This window comes from Bemisia tabaci, chromosome 1, assembly GCF_918797505.1.
Source record: "Bemisia tabaci chromosome 1, PGI_BMITA_v3".
Lineage (NCBI taxonomy): Eukaryota > Metazoa > Arthropoda > Insecta > Hemiptera > Aleyrodidae > Bemisia > Bemisia tabaci.
The window spans coordinates 40594125-40615529 of NC_092793.1; the positions used below are offsets into that span (position 1 = coordinate 40594125).

Here is a 21405-nt window from a genome sequence, read left to right on the forward strand (position 1 = left end):
TTTTTTTTGAAATTTCTAAAAGTTTGCATATTTTATTAACATAATGCTACAAAATTTAATTTATAACAAAGTTCTGCAAACAATGTGGTCTGACATACAGTAATAATTTAAAAAAATTAGATACATGAGTTTTTCCGGGATCCAAACTCTGCAGGGGACCAACAGTTTTACTTCATTTTTAAAAAGTTTCACAGATGATCTTAATTTGTCCACTAATGCCCCCATTTTGGACCACTGTGCGATGTAAATTTGTGAAACTGAACACAATTTCATGCATTGAGGATCGATTAGAACATTGTCGGCCTTGAAAACTGCAGGCCCCGTTTTTTTGCTGTATAAATGATGACAAACCCGTGTCCAGAATGATGTCGATTTGGCAACTTTGGCCCCCCCCCCCCCCATTTCTCAAAAACCGTGCGTATACTGAAGCTAAAAGTCTTACCACAGTTTAAGGGGATCATAAGGTATCGTTCGGGCCCGGTTTCAGAAAAATCCGCGCGGACTCAAATTGTGCCACTCTATACGTCGCTCTTTAACACGATTTTTAATTTTGAATTTGAGATACAATTTTTGTGGATTTAATCGTTAGTTACTATTCAAAAGCAATGTCTCTTATAAAACATGTGCTGCTATCTCAAATAAGAGATGAGTACTGCATATATTTGGATTTGTTTTGATTTGTTATCAACGGATTTGAATAAATTGTGATGAATGTTACCGGCTATTTTATCAATTTTACGATGGCTCTCTTGTATCAACCTTGTTTCAGCGACCCTGACGATGAAGTCCGGCGTTTTGATTGCATAATAAAATGCAAGTTTTTGGTTTTTTTCCCCAAATACTTGCTTTCTTATTCAAAGCACTTAGCTCTCCTCATTCAAACCTAAACATAAGGTTGCTCAGTTTACTACAGTGCAGCCTACCAAGTGACACATTGCATCATAAATGGATTGCATTTTGCAAAAAGGAACCACTAGCATTGCAATGATGCTAAGATTGTGCAACTTCATCTTTTGCAATAAAATTGCGGAAACCGTGAAAAACTATGAAATTTAGATGGTAATTTTTGTCTTAGATTTACAGTTTTTAGCGAGTAAAATAGAAACTATTAATGGATAATCGGGTTTTTCCTCCGAGACAAAAGAAGTTGCACAATCTTAGCAACATTGCAATGCCAGTGGTTCCTTTTTGCAAAATGCAATCCAAATTACCCTCAAAATCATAGGAAGAACCACAGTTAGTTTAACTGCATAGTCACCAAATAAGACATTCCGCATCACGAGATGAGAATGCAACCCTCTTGGCGTAGCTGCGTTGCGTTTTAGAAGGAGTGGATGAAACTAGGGGGCTACGCCCCCTGGCCGCTACGCGGCCCAACCCCCCGAAGGCGCTCCGCGCCATCAATGGACCGCTTCGCGGCCCTATTTTTACCCTGCTATCGGTGTTGGTTTTATTTTTCCCTTAAAAACTTACGATATGAGGTATACTTTAATATTAATCTTTACTTAAAATTACTTTAAAATTAAAAGGACGCGTTTTTAAATGACTGCTTGATGAAATATTGCAGTAAAACAATGAACAATGATAGTCAGGTAATAACTAAGAATGGATGAGTCGGGGATCGAACCCACACAGAGTTCCAAGTGAATGCATTCGACGTCTTAGACGACTCGGCCACCGCTTGACGTGATGTCTCGTGCGCGAATCTTGTGTAGATAAGTGTAGAGCTGATGCGCAGGCTACACAGCTACTGCGCAACCTCCTCGACCACTGCGCATCCTCCCGCGCATAGCGGTAGCAGTACCGGAGCATTCTGTAAACTCACTCACTTTTATAACGTGATTTTAAAAAAACCTGGGTCCTTTTTCCAAAATCTGATTACAGTGGGCTCATCTAGGGCTTATTACCAGTCGATTTACGCAAAAATCATGGAAATCGGCCCGGTAGAACGCTCAAACGAACTATGACAAAAAGTATAAATTTACATTGTTTAAATGGGAGAATTCGCAACTTTACCACGTAATATAAAAAAACTTGGGCCATATTTTGAAAATCTGAAAAGAGTTGGCTTATCTAGAGACAATTGCCCGTCGATAGCCGCAAAAATCATGAAAATCGGCCCGGTAGAACGCTGGAACTAAGCGTTACCAGTTTCGCAAAATTAGGAGGTCTGGAAGCTTATAGTATAGATGGCGGTCGAAACCATATCGACTGTAACGATGACGATCAAAACGCTGCCGACCAGAACGGTGCATGTCGGCCGAATCCACGTCGATTGGAATATTGTCAAACGAATCGCTGTAGAAGCACTGACTTTTTCGATCGAATCGGTGTTGAAAAACGACGTCGAAAGTATGTCGATGGATCTGTGGCGATTGAATCCATGTCGATTGAATTGCGTTCTTGTTTTTCGATTGAATTTGATTTTGGATATGAGGCCCAGGTTTTGGTATATCACGGATCAGCTTAAGCGTATTCTTAGTACATACTTACAAGTCATCTATCCATATCCACCCGATTCGATAAGTTGAGATGAGTCTTCAACGTTTTTTATTAGAACCATCCCTAAAGATATTATCACCTCGGAAAAGCGGGTATCATTTCAATGAAATTAGCTCAAAGCACTTACAGTATACGTTCCAGCGGGTGAAAATCAAGATAAGTTTGCTTAATTTATACTATTTGAGATGCAGCCAGATCTATGTGATTCAACAGGAGAAATCCAGATATTTATCAATTACGGCACCTGAATTGGTCCCAATTTTTCAAGAGACATTAACAAAAGTTATGTTAGTAAAATATTTAATTATACTTTACAGTATGCTGTTTAGTTAAGTCACAATGAGGGCAAAAATAGGAAGGGAAAAGGTTTTTTCATCATTTTCACGTTATCAGGGTTGCCAGCGACCGGGAAAACCGGGAAAAGTCAGGGGAAAAAAATCAACCGGGAAAAGTAAGGGAAAGTCAGGGAATTTCGGTGTTGGTCAGGGATTTTTCTGATTTTTCGTGGAATTAGGCGCGGGCGGTCTCGGGCTCGCGTTGCGGGATCAACTGACTACTGCGTTCGATTGCGGAGGATGGTGGTGCTCTCGCTCGGCTTCGCGAGGAACTACCGGCATTCCGACATTCCGACCATCGCGTCGCGTCGGACCTGCGCGCGCGTGTGAGGGAGGGTGTGTGCGCGTGTGTTTACGTTTGTTCACATAACCTAGAAGCTCACAACGAGTTTGCCATCACGCTAACCTTTCTCTTTTACATTGAAAAATTCCTGAACCCTAAATAGTTAAGATATGACAGCTGACAAATATCTCTCGTAAAAGTTTTGAATTGGATTTTATTTTCTAGAAGTTGTGTGGTAAATTAGGAATATCCTCTTGAATCTCTGATGCCCTATCGATTGCCCATCAAATTTCAGAAAATGCTTAGAATTAATGAATCAAAATGGTGGCACGGAAGTAGTTATTATTAAAAAATTTTGTTGTAAAAAAATAATGTGTGATAACATTACACCAAAACTTGTGTGCAAAAAGGGCTCCTCTCCATTGCAGTTTTTCAGGATCTCTATCAACAATTTATTTTTTTGTAAGAAAGTCATTTTACTTAAAATTATTGTTAACAATATTATTAAATTATAAAGCACATTCAGTAAAATTGTCTTCATGCCACTAGCATTTCTTTGCCTTGAAAGGGATGGAATGCCAAAGGAAATTTTGAATCACTGATTCTGACAAGTGTCCTTCCTGCACCTTAATCCTTCATTGCTGCTCGTGATAATTGGAAAACATCTTCTGAAACCTCAAGGTCCAATCTTAATCGCCAAAAATATTTTTTGAAATACACCCTAACCAAGCAGTTTTCTGTACCTAGCCCTTGCGTTGCAAATGTGCATGTTAACTAACTGCTAAAAATTTAAATAGTCGAAAATAGCTCTCATTTTCACTTTAACAGACTGCGTCAGATCCATACTTAAAAGTCAGGGAAAAATATTGGAAAGTCAGGGAAAAGTCAGGGAATGGAAAAAAATAATTTGGCTGGCAACCCTGCGTTATCTCAGTACATTCCGCTACCATGCTCTTCCTCCTGGCTAGTTGCGTTGGAACTTCGGACGAATGATTGTCGATCAGTATTTTGCGGCCTGCACTTACACCAAACTTACGGTACATTGAAGTTCAGGCTGATCGTATAATCAGGACTTTCGAAGAAATGAACACTCGGCGGAACAGTCACCGTTTTAGAGCTTCACTTCGAAGGTGTCTCGTGAGTATAATCAACGGCCAATGGTAGCGTCAGTTTCGATGGATTTTGGACCGATGCCGATGCTCCGACTGGCATGTCACTCACGGAATGGTGTACCCATGGCTCTTGTCGAACACTAAGATGATCGAAGATAAGTGACAGGAATATTCGACGGTGATATGCGAGGCTACCATCGCAGCGCGAAACGGCGACAGAAGAGGAAAGAAAGAATGAGCAGTGGATTTTGGTTTGAGGACACTGCTCTAGTGAAGTCCTCTTGTGACCTGAATTAAGTCGGGCGAACTCGAAAGATCACCTTGGATCATCATCAGTGAGCGCTCCCGCCGCTGCACCTGTGAAGACCACCCAACCCAAACACCACCTCATATTTTCCAACAGTTTTTTTCGGGTGATACGTACTAAAGAGATCCATTATTTCAGGATTTTAAACAACATCCATTTATTCAGAGTCAGAGCATGCATCTTCACAAATTGTGTGTGTATTTCCATGCCGAAGAATGTAACTTTAAGCTGTCTCTCTGTTAAAACGCTCCGCATACTGAGACATTATTTACCGAAATAAATCAATTCAAAGTGAATCGAAGTATTGTGGTTGTGGAGGATGTCATCAATTACATGAAAAATAAGTGGATGAGAAATAGAGCGTAAGTTACTGATGTTATAGCTCGCATTGAGACAAACTATCAAAGAGCTTACACAGCATTGACACAGTATTGAAAACAGTAATGACAATATACCTGTTAATAATTATGGGACACCGGATAGTTTAATAAGTTTATGGATGCAGAATTGAAAATCGTGCAAGAACAGCTTAGCGTGGGTGGCTTCCTTAGAGTTATCTTGTAACATATGTAATATATTGAGGGTGTTCTTTGAAGAGAGGCATTAAAGGAGGGAGATTCAATTACTGAGTCTATTTAGATCGCTGTAAAGGAGAAGTAAGAAGTTTCCTACAAAATATTTACATCCTGACATTAATCACAAGGCTTCATGAAGCTTCGGTATGGCAAAAAATTCCAGTTTTAGGATTTTGGACCTAGCAGATTCTTCAAGTGTCAGCTGTGAATTTCACCTTTCACAAAATTGTTTCCAAAGAAAAAAGGGACAAAAAAAAACAGATGCACTCTACATTTTTAAGAAAAATTATTCACAAATTCCCTTCTCTACCATGGGAACAGAGAATCTGAGTGTACTGAAATGGCCGAGTAAACTGGCACTAATTTGGGCGATATTCCCGAATTTCCCAAAAAATCCAGACTCCCAGAAATTTTGGGGCTCGGTGGGGGGGGGGGGGGGGCTGAAAGGTGGAAGTCGAAACCTATAACCATCGATATCGATATCTCTCGAACGAAGAAAGATATGGCGGTCCGGTTTGGACGAAAAATCGTCTAAAATCGTCAAAATCCCGTAATCACATTCTCAAGTTAACGTATGTGCTTTTTTCAGTTTTTCAGTCGAGAAATTTTCTTTTAAACAAAAGATACCCAAAGTACTCAATTTGTAATCTAAACCAAAACCAGTTTTAGTGTATTTTCCGAAGGAAATACACTATCGCGTTCTCCCCTGATGTCAGACCTGGACCAAAGACCATGTAATGAGCATCGATCATGGGTCGTAGATTACGAATATGCATGCCGTTTGAATTCATGTTTATGTTTATGTTATATATATATACACGAAGATCGAAGTATTACATTTCGAATAATGGGGGCTAGAAGCGGGGGGAGGTTCAACTTTGTGGGCGCGATAACTCGCGCAAATTAAAAGCTCCCCCCCCCCCCCGAAATTTTTACAGAAGGAAGATCTTACTTAGTTCTAGGCTGGTATTGAATTTGAGCGAAATCGGTCGAGCCGTTTAAAAATGGCGAGCTTTGAAAGTTTTAGGCGGGGGGTGTGCGGCAAAAGAGGAGGGAAGCCGCACAGTGGGTCACGACCTGAAAATTGGTGGACAAGGCGGCAATGTTGTCGCACAGTGGGTCACGAACTGAAAGATGGTGGACAAGACGGCAATGTTGTCGCACAGTGGGTCGCGAACTGAAAGTTGGTGGACAAAATGGCAATGTTGTCGCGCAGTGGGTCACGAACTGAAAATTGGCGGATAAGACTGCAATGTTGTCGTACAATGGGTCAAGAACTGATAATTGGTGGACACGATGGCTATATTGTCGCACAGTGGGTTACAGACTGATAATTCGTGGACAAGACGGCAATGTTTTCGCACAGTGGGTTATTGAGATTCATCCATCGTCATTCAAGCTTGCCACAGCGTTTGTTAACAATTTTTCTTATCAGACATTACTTGAGGATTGTTGTTGCAATCTGGCGACATGAAGTCCTTATTCGAATAATCAATGCCGCCAACAGTGTAAACGTAAATCCAACCTCCAAAGATTGATAACTCCCCGCCCCCGCCCCTCCCTTCGGAAAATATACTCTTCCCGCGGTGGACGCGCGGGTCAAAAAGATAGAACTACTCAGGCCGGACACTCAAACTAAAAAAAAATACACTAAATACGCGCGCGAGGCTCGCGTCCCGGGAGGGCTTGGGGGGGCGAAGCCCTTCGCCCCCCCAAAACCGGCGCGGAGCGAAGCGGAGCGCCGGTTTTTTCAATTTGTTTGTCTATTTCTGCATCCAACGAGTGGTCAATTAAGCTGGGGAACCAAACGGTTCCGGAGTTATGAGCGATTGAAGTTTCCGCACAACGCGCGCCGACCGCTTTTCGCGCGCCAAAAATCCGGATTTGGGTGTTATTCAATTAGATTGAATGTTCAAACCGTGCAAAATAAATTTTAAGGGATTCTTGAGGGTCGCTGAGTTCAGAAATTTCAGACACTTCGAAAAAATTCACTTTTTTGAAATTACAGCTTTGTATTGCCCACCGAGCGCCAACTGGCTCGGTGGGCCTCTTAAGTAGCCCTCCGAAACCGTAATTTTGAAAAAAATAGTTTTTTGAAGTATCTGTAATTCCCGAACTCAGCAACCCTCAAGAAGCCATAAAAATTTATTTTGTACGGTTTGAACATTCAATCTGATTTAATTACACCCAAATCCGATTTTTTGGCGCGCGAAAAGCTGTCAGTGCGCGTTGAGCGGAAACTTCAGTCGCTCATAACTCTAGAACAGTTCGGTTACCCAGATTAAAGGACCACTCTTTGGATGCAGAAAAAGACGAACAAATTCAAAAACTGGGTTTGGTTCAAGTAAAAATTGAGCTATTTGTGTATTCTTTGTTTAAAAGAAATTTTCTCGATTGAAGAACTGAAATAAAAGCACATATGTTAACTTGAGAATGTGATTACGGGATTTTGACCTTTAGAATCCTAAAGTATGCAATTTTAGACGATTTCTCGTCCAAACCGGACCACAATATCTTTCAGCGTTCGAGAGATACCGAGGTTCAAAGGTTTTGACTTCCACCTCCCTAGCGTCCCTCCCCCCTCCCCCCACGTAAGAAAATTTGGGGGAAGAAGCGCTTACATACAGGGTTATCCAAAAGTCACTGACCACCCCTGTACCTTTTTTCCAAATTGAGATAGAAGTTTGGAACTTTGGGAATGTTCCTCGGTCTAAGGTAGCAAATTTTTGGTCCCCCAAAAATTTTTGGGGGGGGCGGCCCTCCTTAAGGGGGGCGGGGCCTAACTTTTTTTTTCCAAATGGCAACCCCCCCCCCCTTTGTGATACCTCATTCGAAAGATAATAAAAAAAGAAAATTTTTGTCGCAAACCGCAGGTCAAAATGTTCATTTTTGACAAAATGGCGGCCGGTCAAAGTTCAAAATTGCGGAAATTTGGCATCTCCGTTGTTTATCGACGGATTGGTGTGAAACTCGGGATGAGAAAAACGATTCTGGCATTGGTTTTCCAGAAAAGTCGGTCCTTTTCAAAATGGCGGCCTCGAGCGGGAAGTGGATATTTAGGCTGCGTATCGTTGGATTTGCGTGAAACTTTGTATCTGGGGGTATTTCGGCAGGAGAAGAACGAATCTTTCATTGGATATCTTAAATTTTGACAAATTTCATAATGGCGGGAAATCAGTGTTACGGCTGTTTACTGATGGATTTGCATGAAATTCGATATCTTAGCGGTTTTTGGCTGGTTAAAAAGGAATCTTTCATTAGATTCTTGAAATATCAAATAATTTCATGCTAATCCATCAGTAAACAGCCGTAACACTGATTTCCCGCCATTTTCCCGCCGCTATTATGGAATTTGTCAAAATTTTAGATATCCAATGAAAGATTCGTTCTTCTCCTGCCGAAATACCCCCAGATACAAAGTTTCACGCAAATCCAACGATACGCAGCCTAAATATCCACTTCCCGCTCGAGGCCGCCATTTTGACCGCCGCCATTTTGAAAAGGACAGACTTTTCTGGAAAACCAATGCCAGAATCGTTTTTCTCATCCCGAAAAACCCTAGGATTCCGAGTTTCACACCAATCCGTCGATAAACAACGGAGATGCCAAATTTCCGCAATTTTGAACTTTAACCGGCCGCCATTTTGTCAAAAATGAACATTTTGACCTGCGGTTTGCGCCAAAAATTTTCTTTTTTTATTATCTTTCGAATGAGGTATCACAAAGGGGGGGTTACCATTTGAAAAAAAAGTTAGCCCCCGCCCCCCAAAATTTTTGGGGGACCAAAAAGTTGCTACCCTAGACCGAGGAACATTCCCAAAGTTCCAAACTTCTATCTCAATTTTGAAAAAAGTTACAGGGGTGGTCAGTGACTTTTGGATAACCCTGTATGAGTAATCAATAGACAAAGTTTGAAGAAATTCCAGGGGAGGGGGGGGGGCGAAAAAAGCCGTTTATGCATCAAGCTCTTTATAGCAGCCGAGGATATTATCTTTGCCCTGGAGCTGATTTTAGGAGTCTTATTTTGGTTTGGCTGTGATACTTGTAACGACGGTGAAGAACTGAACTGAAAAAGAACTGAAGAACGGTGAAGCGGGAGAACTGATTGTCGCTGTTAGATCTTAGAGCGTACCAATTTCCGGCAGACAGTGCTCCCGTCGCCGCTTCGACACTGCTTACGCGAGATTGGAGGATCACGATTTCCTGCATTATGAATCAAATTTTGGTATCATGCGCTTACCGTAAACTAGGCCAAATCGGAATTTTCACATAGTTTGAACCCGAAGTATGTAATTTTTGTCGAGAGATACCATTCAAGCGATACCCTGCGCGCCTCTACTGACGGATTTCCTGAATTACGCCCTATTCGGCCAATTTTCAGCCATGTTTAGTGCCAAAATTCCAATCTTGACTTCTGGGGATGATTCTGCATTGTGTTTTAGTCCCAGGTTGAAAGTTTTGACACAAATAATCCATGAAACTATACCTCACTTGTTGAACTCTGTGTCACATTTTTACCCTTCATTTGCCTCAAAATAGCCTGTTTTTCGAATTTTGGCCCACCCGATGGATTACGAGCATATCCAATTTTTGACCAAAAATTAGAGCTCTGCGAGTGTAATTACATAGAAACCAATACCGCACTTGCCAAATTAAAATTCTGGAAAGAGATGCAGAGCTCGGGGATTTTTAGGCAAATGCCATTTTGGGTCCAAAAACGAGATTCAAAATTCCTAATCTTCTGTAAACGAGCTAAACATATCTTCAAGAAGACCTGTGCGAAATATCAGGCAAAAACATGCATTTTCCTTCGAGTTCAATTTTTTAACCGCCTCATGGTCTGTTTCATCCCACTGTGCGTCGACTCGTTTTTTTCGGGCCAAGAAACTCCAGGATATCAAGTTTCATCCTAATTGGCCAAGGAACTAGCGAGATAGCTGCTTTTTGCCGTATTAGAGGTTGCCATCTAGAATTGAGTGCAATATGTTCTTAACTCTGTCATTAGATTCGCCCTATGTGTACCAAAAAGCCACCGGATACTTCGCAAGAGTCCAGTCCTCATGGTCTGTTTTTTCTCACTAAGCGACGTCAGAATTCGAGAAATTCCATATTTGGACAGCTTTATGCAATAAGGAACTAGGGTCAAATTTTCGATTTTTTTTTTTTTTTTTGATGAATTCCGTATCAGCAGGCCGATTATGAACGATCGAATTCAGACGGAAATTCTGATCGATTTGGGGACGCTATCGATTTAGAAAAGCATTGCGCTTATGGGCCGGTCAAATCGATAGGACACAAATCGATGCAAAAATGCAGAAATACGGCCCTAAATCGATCAGAATCCCGAAATCGATAGAAATCCAAATCGATGGGTCCGGACCCATCGATTTGGATTTCCATCGATTTCGTTAAAAACCAAGTTTTCCATCGATTTGGATCACGCTTCACGGGATAGTTTTAAAGATGGCGAATCTCGTGCTAGTCATTGAGAACTACGAAGATGTTGTAAATGAAGAGATAGAGGAGCGAATACGAATTGAGGAGTTGCGGTTAGACCTAAAGTTAACTAACTTTATATTTAGAGATATTATATTGATTAAAAAGATAAACAAACCAAATTGTAAATAAGTAAAATTTTTAAAATTTAAATAATCCCCAAAATTAAGATTCAGATAAATCTTAAATAAAATTTATAAATTATAGAAATTTTTTCAACAATGATTACACCACACATGTAAGCCAAAAGAATCACAGTTCCTCAAGGATTGAGGATATTACCGTGATAAAATTTAAAATTCATAATTAAATTGCCGTGATAAAATTTAAAAATTTCTAAAATGGAGCATACAAAATATGTAAAATTGTGAATGAAGTTAAATAAGTTACAAAATAATTTTAAAACAACATATACTTCCATCTAACAATATTACCGTGATAAAATTTAAAATTCATAATTAAATTGCCGTGATAAAATTTAAAAATTTCTAAAATGGAGCATACAAAATATGTAAAATTGTGAATGAAGTTAAATAAGTTAAGAAATAATTTTAAAACAACATATACTCCCATCTAACGATAAATTGTCTATGAGCCCCATAAGAACAGAGAAGATTTCTCCATGACAGCAGTTTGAACTTTGGCCTGCTCACTATCCAATAAAGAATTTTAAATTCTGATTTCAACTAGGTACTTACACTTAAGAATTAATTAATTTGCCACTTATTTTTTTGCAAGACTATGAAGGAAGTTTGCACAAATATTATAGGGGAAAGAAGAACCCCGAAGAGTATAATATGAGAAGGATTTTAGCTTCATTGAGGCTGGCTCTACTGAAACAATGGGCTGTTGAGTAGAAAGCAACACGGAGATTTTTCATGATTTGCTTTTAAGAGGGGAAAAATATGATGGGAAATGTTCTTGATTTCAACCGCCTCAGCTCTAACATGTAAAAATACATACCCAGCAAGACTGCGGTATCTAGGGAAATGAATCTGAGAGAATAAGAACTTTACACAAAGAAACAGGAAAAGGCGCATGAAAATTTGTAACTGAAACACCGACTTAGATATTTTAATTGGGATGAAAGTGCAGGTATACAAAGAAAAATTTGCATGCAGCATAAAACTGAATGGAAGAGTAAAGATTATTTTGCCACCACTATTAAGATTTAAAATATGAGATCTCTTGAAGACAGAATTGTTAAACCTAGCAAACAGTGCTGAAATGAGATGTATCATTTGAAAATTGAGTTCACTGTGCATGGATGGTTATGGAGATGTCCAAGGTTCAAAATAAAAATTGTATGAAACGTATAAAACTACAGCTAGATAGGTACTTACAGAAAATTTTGTTGCTCTTTGCGACATTCTAGTAGATTCAAGTGATGAAAAGGGAGTTGATGAAACTTGGTGGAATTAATGGCTGTTTACAATCAAGTTATAGTCTCCGCAAATCCTTAAAATGTACGATAGAACAAGCGGAAACCATAATTCTGAGTGACACAGCTATTTAGAATTGGTGAAGTCCATGGTGACTTGTTGCTCTGGCTAGCAAGTGTTTTAAAACATTTTGAGTTGAACACATAACTGAGAACAACTGATGATAAACTGACCGCTTGCTGCTGTGAGATTGGACTAGTTGAGCTTGTTAAAAGCTGATTATCCTGGACTTTAGTAACTATCAGGACTCTCAGAGCCCCCTCATGATTGCACAGTTATTATTGCTTGATAAATCAATCCATAAAGGGGCAGCATATCAAGATAAATAAACCTCTGGTTAGGCATGCAGTCATGTAGATATTTCTCTATAAGGCTCTCCTATGGGTTCATTGTCAATCATCACTCGGGCCCATCATGGAAACTCTTAGGGACAAAGATGAAAATCAATGACGATTCATTTAATCAGTAAGGAATGGTAAAACTTTCTTCTCAAATAGTTTATGGTATTTTAATACTACATGTGTTTTTGCACTGTTGGACCAATACGCTAGTACTGGTTAGCTACGCTAACCTAATCGCAACCAATGATCCGATGAATTACAGTTGTGATGTTATGCGCAACCAGAGGATTTTGGAAGTGAAATCCTTAAATGGAGAAGTGATATTATAAAATCTTTGACACATGGTACCTGAGGATGTGAGATATAATTACTAATGAAATCACAGATGATAAATGATTTGGAAGCTACCCGAAGAAGGTTATCATAAGCGGCGATGTCTATGATGATCACTCAGTATCCGGCACGAACTAGTTTTCGAAAATTAGAGCACGCACTTGCGAGGGATTACACTACAAATTACGGATGAAATATTAATGACTAAATGTGAATAAGGACCTCGTGTATCACCATTGAATAGCTTTGATCGGTATTCAGAGAGCGAACCAACATCTCGTAGATCCGTCACACACACACCACTTTGCGGTTTGCTAACCATTTCTCCAAAGGATAGAATGTGATCCAAATTGACTGCCTTATAATGGAAGTATTGTAATGATCTAATTAGTTCGATAATATCTTCAAAAAGTAAAATAACTGACAAGAAAACACTCATTCACCAAGAGACTAAGAGAGAATGCAGTGAGTGATAAGCAGTACATAAACAAACCTTTCCGAATCAACCGTTCATCGCGCGCGCTTTCAAATATTTTGAATATTACCGCGAATATTTAATTTGACGGACTACAAATCATCATTTGTACACTTTTCATTGTAATTCTTTCTTAATTGTCTTGATTCTTTTCTAATTTATTGGATCTGTTGTCCAAAAAACGGCGCTTCCACTTGGAAGCCATTTTTTTTTTTTTGGAAATCGATCGGAAATCGATCGAAAATCGATAGGCCTTAAAATCTGTCAGAAACTCCTAAAATCGATCAGAATTCGATCGTTCATAATCGGCTTGCAGAAGGGTATTTACTTACTATTCAGAAAAAGAAAATCCTTAAAAACGATTTTTATCCCGCTTCAGCGACCCCGCAAAAACTTGCCGTCGCAGGATCACGCGAAGTTCATTTTGCAATTGGGACCTATAGTATGGTTCCCTATTGCGTAATGCGAAACTCGGATTTCCCATTTTGCAATTCGGAACTATAGGCAAGCGGCAAAATGCTATCTCGGCATTTTCGGCTCCTATTTGATCGATCTTGCTGATTTTCGGTGTCGGGGGGTATTTTTTGACGGGAAACTCGAATTTCTGGTCAAATTTTGAAAATTCAAAAATCCAAGATGGCGGATGTGGCCTAAAATGCTATCTCGGCTCCTGTTTGATCGATCTTGCTGATTTTTGATACCTGGGGGTATTTTTCGACGGGAAACTCGAATTTCTGGTCAAATTTTGAAAATTCAAAAATCCAAGATGGCGGATGTGGCCTAAAATGCTATCTCGGCTGCTGTTTGATCGATCTTGCTGATTTTTGATATGTGGGGGTATTTTTCGACGGGAAACTCGAATTTCTGGTCAAATTTTGAAAATTCAAAAATCCAAGATGGCGGATGTGGCCTAAAATGCTATCTCGGCTCCTGTTTGATCGATCTTGCTGATTTTTGACACCTGGGGGTATTTTTCGACGGGAAACTCGAATTTTTGGTCAAATTTTGAAAATTCGAAAATCCAAGATGGCGGATGTGGTTTAAAATGCCATATCGGCTCCTGTTCGATCGATCTTGCTGATTTTTGATACCAGTGGGTATTTTTCGACGGGAAACTCGAATTTCTGGTCGAACTTTGAAAATCTGAAATTTTTTCAAATTTTGACCATGAGCCTGTAGTAATTTTTGATTTTTGCGTTTTTTGAAATATTTACTACGCATAAGCCACAATAATTTTCTCCGATATTTTTCGCATTTCAATCCACGAAAAACAAGTTTGAGGTCGCGTTCTTCGCGAGGTTCGCAACTTCTTTGGCAGCCTTACGTCCGTCATTTGACATGACCATACCAGACAAGCTGTCTGGTCATGACGTCGAATATGATGTCATTTTCGACTCCCATGATCTGACGCACTCTTTCATTGCGGACCCGATCTCTCCTAGAAATTCCTGCAGACCTCCTCCAGAAATCCATCTCCGTTGCTCTTAGCATCCCCTGTGTCCGCTCCTTCAGCTGCGAAACTTCACATCCGTATGTAAGAATACTCTTGACTAAAACGTTGTAAATTCTCCTCTTGTTCTCCTTGGAAATCCGCGAATCCCAGAGGATTCCATTTAACATCGCTGTAGCCTTCCTTGCCATGGTGTTTCTTTCCTTAATCGCCTGATCAGTTCTTCCATCCTGGGTCAATCACACCCCCAAGTATTTAAAATCCGCACAGCCTTTGATCTGCTGCCCATCCTCCAACTCAATGCTTTGCTGATCACCTCCCAAAGTCAGTTTCTCGGATTTAGAAATACTGACTTCCAAACCCCACTTCCGATACTCCTCTACCAACTTGCACATCATGTACTCGGCGTCACCTTGATCTTGTGCAATCACCACTTGGTCATCAGCAAAGCGCAGAGTGAACAGAGTTTCAACCTCACTCGAGGGGACACCCATCCCTCCATATTTTTTCTTCCATTCTTTCAACACATACTCAAGATATATTTTAAATAATGTTGGCGACAAACAACATCCCTGTTTTAAACCCTTAGTCACATAAATACTCGCTGACAACCCCCCGTGGCACTTAACTTTGGTAAAACTCCCTTTATAAAACCGCTTGACAGCATCCATCAACCCCCCGTTAAAATTCGATTTTTCCAAAGCCTCCCAAAGTTTCACCAACGGCACACTGTCATACGCCTTCTGGAGATCCACAAAAATTAAATGCAGCTCCTGAGCCACGGTCATTTTCTTTTCAATGACTTGAACAATAACAAAGAGGTGATCTATCGTAGACCTGCCAGCTCTAAAATCAGCCTGCTCCTCTGCTTCGTGATCTTGCCATTCTTCCTCGATCTTCGCTTTTAGTACCTTTCCGTACACTTTGCTTATTGTCCTGGTCACTGAGAGCCCCCAGTAGTTGTTACAATCGTCCTTCTTTTCCTTCCTTTTGTAGATGGCCTTGATCCAGGACTCCTTCCACTTCCCTGGCACCTCGTCACCCCTAATGCATTGCTGCATCAGTTTTCTGAGGCACTCGAAGAGCTTAGAAGTCCCGCTCTTAACCAACTCATCAGAAATTCGAGTGTCCCGTCCAAAAATACCCCCTGGTACCAAAAATCAGTGAGATCGATCGAACTGGGGCCGAGATAGCATTTTAGGCCACATCCGCCATCTTGGATTTTTTAATTTTCAAAATTTCACCAGGAATTCGAGTTTCCCGTCAAAAAATACCCCCTGACCCCAACAATCAGCAAGATCGATCGAATAGGAGCCGAGATAGCATTTTAAGCCACATCCCTAATCTTGGATTTTCGAATTTTCAAAATTTCACGATTCACGGGTTTGTTGACCTATTCAAGGGTTTATCGATCAATTCACGGATTTTTCGAACGAATTACGGGGTTGTCAATCGATTCACGGATTTGTCGATCGATTCGCAGGTTTTTGATCGATTCACGGTCGTCAATCGAATCAGTGCCGATCAAATCACGTCAATCGGTTCACGTTCCAACTTTTCGATCGATCCATGTCGGTCATGTCGGATTCATGACACCGGTTTTTCAATAATTTGTCGATCGATTCACGCTTTCATTTTTCGATCGATTCATGTCAATCGAATCTGTAAACCCTCCCGTCCAAATTGCATGTTAATATTTGCCACCATTCTCGATTCACGCTTTCATTTTTCGATCGATTCATGTCAATCGAATCTGTAAACCCTCCCGTCCAAATTGCATGTTAATATTCGATATTAGCAATATTATTTTTTATTTTTTCTATTGTTTAGCAAGTCGGTAGGTATCCGTATTTTTGGCACACCCTGTTTTTGGTAGAAAATCTTTCCGTAGAGACAATGCACCTACCCCTTCCTCGAATGATGGGAGGAAGGGGTGTTTTCTCTGTTTGGGTTAACCCTCCAGTGTGTAATAGTGACACCACACGGTGCGTTTTAAACAAGTTTAATGCGGTCAACATACCACCCGCGATTTTTTTGCGGAAATGTCAACTAGAAGGCCTACTGATTGAGGAACAACAAACCGCGAAATCTGTGATGGGGCCGTTTTTGAGAAAATGCGATTTTTCGCTTTTTTGGCGGGAATTTCGGGTCAAGGCGCTGAAAAAGTCAAGTTAGGCTGTTTTTGTAGTTCGTAAATGCATATCCTATACATTTTGAGTCAATCAAGTGCCAGTAGATAGCTATTCGTGCATATTGCCCAAAATTCATATCCTTAAATCCACGACTTTTGGGTTTTTGGGGGGTTAGTCAAGGAGAAATCCGAAAAAAAGAGGGTTAACCCGGAACAAATTGCTTAACAAACTTTTCCAACGTAAACTTCTTCAGTAGGTCCTATTGAACAACATACCAAAAGTTTACCACGGTTCGCTCCCGGAACACCCCCCCAAATTGCCTAAATTTCAAAATGGCGGCCATAATAAGGCCTTTGGGAGTTCGATTTTTTTAAAAATACGCATACAGTGTCATGTGAGGTGTCAATTCCTACGTAATTTTGGTCGTAGATTTCAAATATGAAGTCAAAAAAGTCCCTTGATCAAAAGGGGGTACCCCAAATCAAAGATGGCAGCCAATTTTGAAAGTCAAGAGGGTGGATTTTTAAAAAGTTCGCGTGATAAGGCAAGTGAGGTATCATTTCTTATGTAATTTTGGTCGTAGATTTCATTTATGAAGTCATAAAAGCCCTCAAGTCAAAGGGATTGCTCCAAATGCAAAGATGGCGGCCAGCTTTGAAAGGCAGGAGGGTGAAGTCCCTAGTATACTAGGGATGTCACGTAAACATTTCAAAAATTCACCTTCATATTTGAAATCTACGACCAAAATTAATAGGAATTGACACCTCACATGACACTGTATGCGTATTTTTAAAAAAATCGAACTCCCAGAGGCCTTATTATGGCCGCCATTTTGAAATTTAGGCAATTTGGGGGGGTGTTCCGGGAGCGAACCGTGGTAAACTTTTGGTATGTTGTTCAATAGGACCTACTGAAGAAGTTTACGTTGGAAAAGTTTGTTAAGCAATTTGTTCCGGGTTAACCCTCTTTTTTTCGGATTTCTCCTTGACTAACCCCCCAAAAACCCAAAAGTCGTGGATTTAAGGATATGAATTTTGGGCAATATGCACGAATAGCTATCTACTGGCACTTGATTGACTCAAAATGTATAGGATATGCATTTACGAACTACAAAAACAGCCTAACTTGACTTTTTCAGCGCCTTGACCCGAAATTCCCGCCAAAAAAGCGAAAAATCGCATTTTCTCAAAAACGGCCCCATCACAGATTTCGCGGTTTGTTGTTCCTCAATCAGTAGGCCTTCTAGTTGACATTTCCGCAAAAAAATCGCGGGTGGTATGTTGACCGCATTAAAACTGTTTAAAACGCACCGTGACCAGGGTCGTCTCCCCTATGCAGTCAGTGCTGAAACAATCTATAGTTCCTAATTGCAAAATGAGCTTCCTTGGATTCTTCATTTTGCAATAAGGAACTATAGCCTTTTTTTGTAATTTTTGGCAACAGTGTGATGTTTTCGAAGAATCTGTCAACACAGGGTGTTAGAGGAACTCCATAGCTATAAAATGAACCATCCAACCGCAACATTGATCGTTTTGAGGAAAAACGCCAATGGTTTTTGCAAAGGTTGCTCTCCTGAAAACCTACCGTACTGCCTATAGTTCCGAATAGCAAAATGCTATCCATTTCATCCTGATCAGCAGGTGAACAACCGAAATAGCCGATGTCAGATTTTATTTTCATTTCTTTCTTTGACAACCTGGTGAGGGCCGGACTTGTTGTCGTTGCCCTGAAAGTTGTTGAAAGATTTTTACGGATCAATCCTTGCGTATGGATGTTTCATTTTGAACCCTGCTGGTATGTGCTGAATCAATTTTTGTTTTTAATTCTGTCATCAGGTTTGTACTGTATGTAGGAAAAAACCACCGGATACTTAGCTTAAGCGAATGTAACCAATAAACAACCGAGATACCCTCACTCCGCCATTTTTAAAGCCGCTAGCTTGAAAATAAAGCAATATTCATAATTCTGATGTCAGATTTGTTTCTTTCGTGCCTTAAACCACCCAGATGCCAAGTTTTATTGGAATCGTCCGAAAATCAACCGAGATATCTTTTTGCATCCATTTTGAACTTCAACCGGCTGCCATTTTGAAACGGTGACTGAAAGTGACCTGCGGTTTGCGCCATACTTTCCCCCTTTTTTTGGGTTATCTTCCCAACGAAGTATCACACGATGAGGGTTCCCATGTGAGATTCGAAAGTTGCCCCCCGTCCTCAGCTCCCCGAAGGACGGAGGATCACGACCACCTTAAAAAAGGGCCACTTCCATCGAAGGGTGTTTAATTAATTCAAGTATATTCATGGAATTGAGTTACTTCCGTTTATTTCCCGTCTATCATTCGGCGCATAAATGAATGCCTGATGAGAGTGAATTTTAACTCCAATTAAAATCGGGCCACTTGATTTCAATAATCTTTTCCATCTCTCATATAATCGTACTCTGAACTAATTTTCTTCTGATAATCATTAATCTTCTCAGGTCTTATGATACTCCTACTAAACACGCATTTTTGTCTCCTTGTTTCAGGAAAAAATTTATACACCAATGAACACGTAGCAATTAAAATGGTAAGATACTCTACTATTTAATCTAAAAAAAAATCACTTTTCTCAATATAGCATTACTTTTTCGGGCGTATTGGCTCCTGACGCACGTCCGCCAGCGTGGTTTCTAAACCGTGTTTTACAAAACTTTTCAGTTCTTGAGTAACAATTTCACGAAAATATTCCCAATTTTCAACTTTGACCCCCTCCCCTTTTTGAACATTAAGATGTCCTACAAGTCGAAAATTGTCCTTAATTTTCAAATTTAATACGATCCATTTGCGATTCGGTCGGTAGCCTCGATCGAAACCCCTGACGGCCCTGGAAAAGTGAGGGAATCCAAGGGCTCGTGTCACTAGGACAGAGATTTGAAAGAGGTTGTTCCATCTACCATTGAAACTGGGCCCCGAATGAAATCTCCTCATCTTTTCAGGTATCAAAGGGCATGGTCAGGGACACCCAAAAATGGTTGAATTTTTTCCAAATTCCCCCCTGGGGAGGGGGGGCGGGGGGTTATATGAAAAACGGTTTTTTGGCTATAACTTTTGAACGGTTTGAGATATCGATTTGAACTTTTTTTTAAATGAAAGGTCGTTTAAAGAGCTTTCTTTTGGTATATTATGTTTAATAGTTAGGTCAAGTTTTGACCAATTTATGGCCTGTCAAAAATTTTCCATGAGTCCAAAAATCAGATTTCTGTAGTTTAGAGCAGCGACGATCGCATGCAGATGAACAAAAAACTGTTCAACTTATAGCCCTCTCTCTGACGGTTAAAATGAGCCCAAGATCATCTTGGGGAAACGATTTGTCTCCGAGTTATGCTTCTTCAAAGTTGGCGCGGCGGGGTCCGCTTCCGCGGGGCAGCGCTCCGGAGTACGATAGTTCACTCCCACCCCCCTCCCGTCATGCCACGCGACGCAAACCGAGGAAGACTACCTTTAATTATCATTTGAACAGATAAATGCACACAATATACGCTATTATGGTGTACAAGTATTATTAAAATTATATTGAAAACGCTCTATAAAATGAGAAGCAATATACCTGGATCCGGCAATTTGTTTGACGACTATCGCATAGTGTCCGCGATACATAATTTATATTTTCAACGCCTGCAAAGTGATGGTGACGACGCAAAAATTGCCATTCAAATGCTCCAAAAATTAAATGAGCCGAATATTGTGCAACAAATTGTTGAGGACGAGAAATGGCTCCGAAAAAAAGTAGTTTTTGAAAACCTGACGACAGATCATTTTGAACAATTAGAACAGTGGAGGAGCGAAGATCTTGACACCCTCTCGGGAAGTTATCAAATTGGACTTGCAGCAAGTCATATTGCAGACCATTTTGCTGATGGAAAATATTGCTTTCAAGTGACGAAGGATAACTTTTTGCCAGATTTTCAAAAATATGATATTTCCGTAAATTCGCCTCTTTTTCTTCGATCGCGGATCCTATCGAGGCATAAATCAAAAAAAGAATATCATATATTTATATTAATCGACACCAGTCAAAAATCCAGCGAGGCCATTAAAGCAAGTTACTGCACATGTAAGAACGGTGCGCGTACCATCAATCCTTGTGCTCGTATTTGTTTTACGGGCGCTATCACAAAAAACCAGCGCCTTCAGCCTTTTTGAACGAGTGCTTCCCTCTCAGAAAAGTCGATTTTGGCTTTTCAGACGACGAAGATGAGGATGAAAATGCGGATCACACTGCCGATGATCCTATGGATTGCGGTGATGATAAATTCGGTGAGATTCCACTCTTCTATTTAGTATATTAATATAATTTTAATAATACTTGTACACCATAATAGCGTATATTGTGTGCATTTATCTGTTCAAATGATAATTAAAGGTAGTCTTCCTCGGTTTGCGTCGCGTGGCATGACGGGAGGGGGGTGGGAGTGAACTATCGTACTCCGGAGCGCTGCCCCGCGGAAGCGGACCCCGCCGCGCCAACTTTGAAGAAGCATAACTCGGAGACAAATCGTTTCCCCAAGATGATCTTGGGCTCATTTTAACCGTCAGAGAGAGGGCTATAAGTTGAACAGTTTTTTGTTCATCTGCATGCGAT

The 21405-nt window shown here is 40.4% G+C and overlaps 1 protein-coding gene across 7 annotated transcripts in view; it reads left to right on the forward strand.

Annotated features, from left to right (window-relative positions):
• Positions 1-21405, forward strand: part of gish (casein kinase I gish) — a 204636-nt gene that overhangs the window by 21641 nt on the left and 161590 nt on the right. For all 7 annotated transcript variants that reach the window (XM_019053432.2, XM_019053434.2, XM_019053435.2 and 4 more), the window contains exon 2: positions 19310-19350. In XM_019053432.2, coding sequence (XP_018908977.1) covers positions 19310-19350 — 41 coding nt within the window. The remainder of the gene's footprint in view (positions 1-19309; positions 19351-21405) is intronic.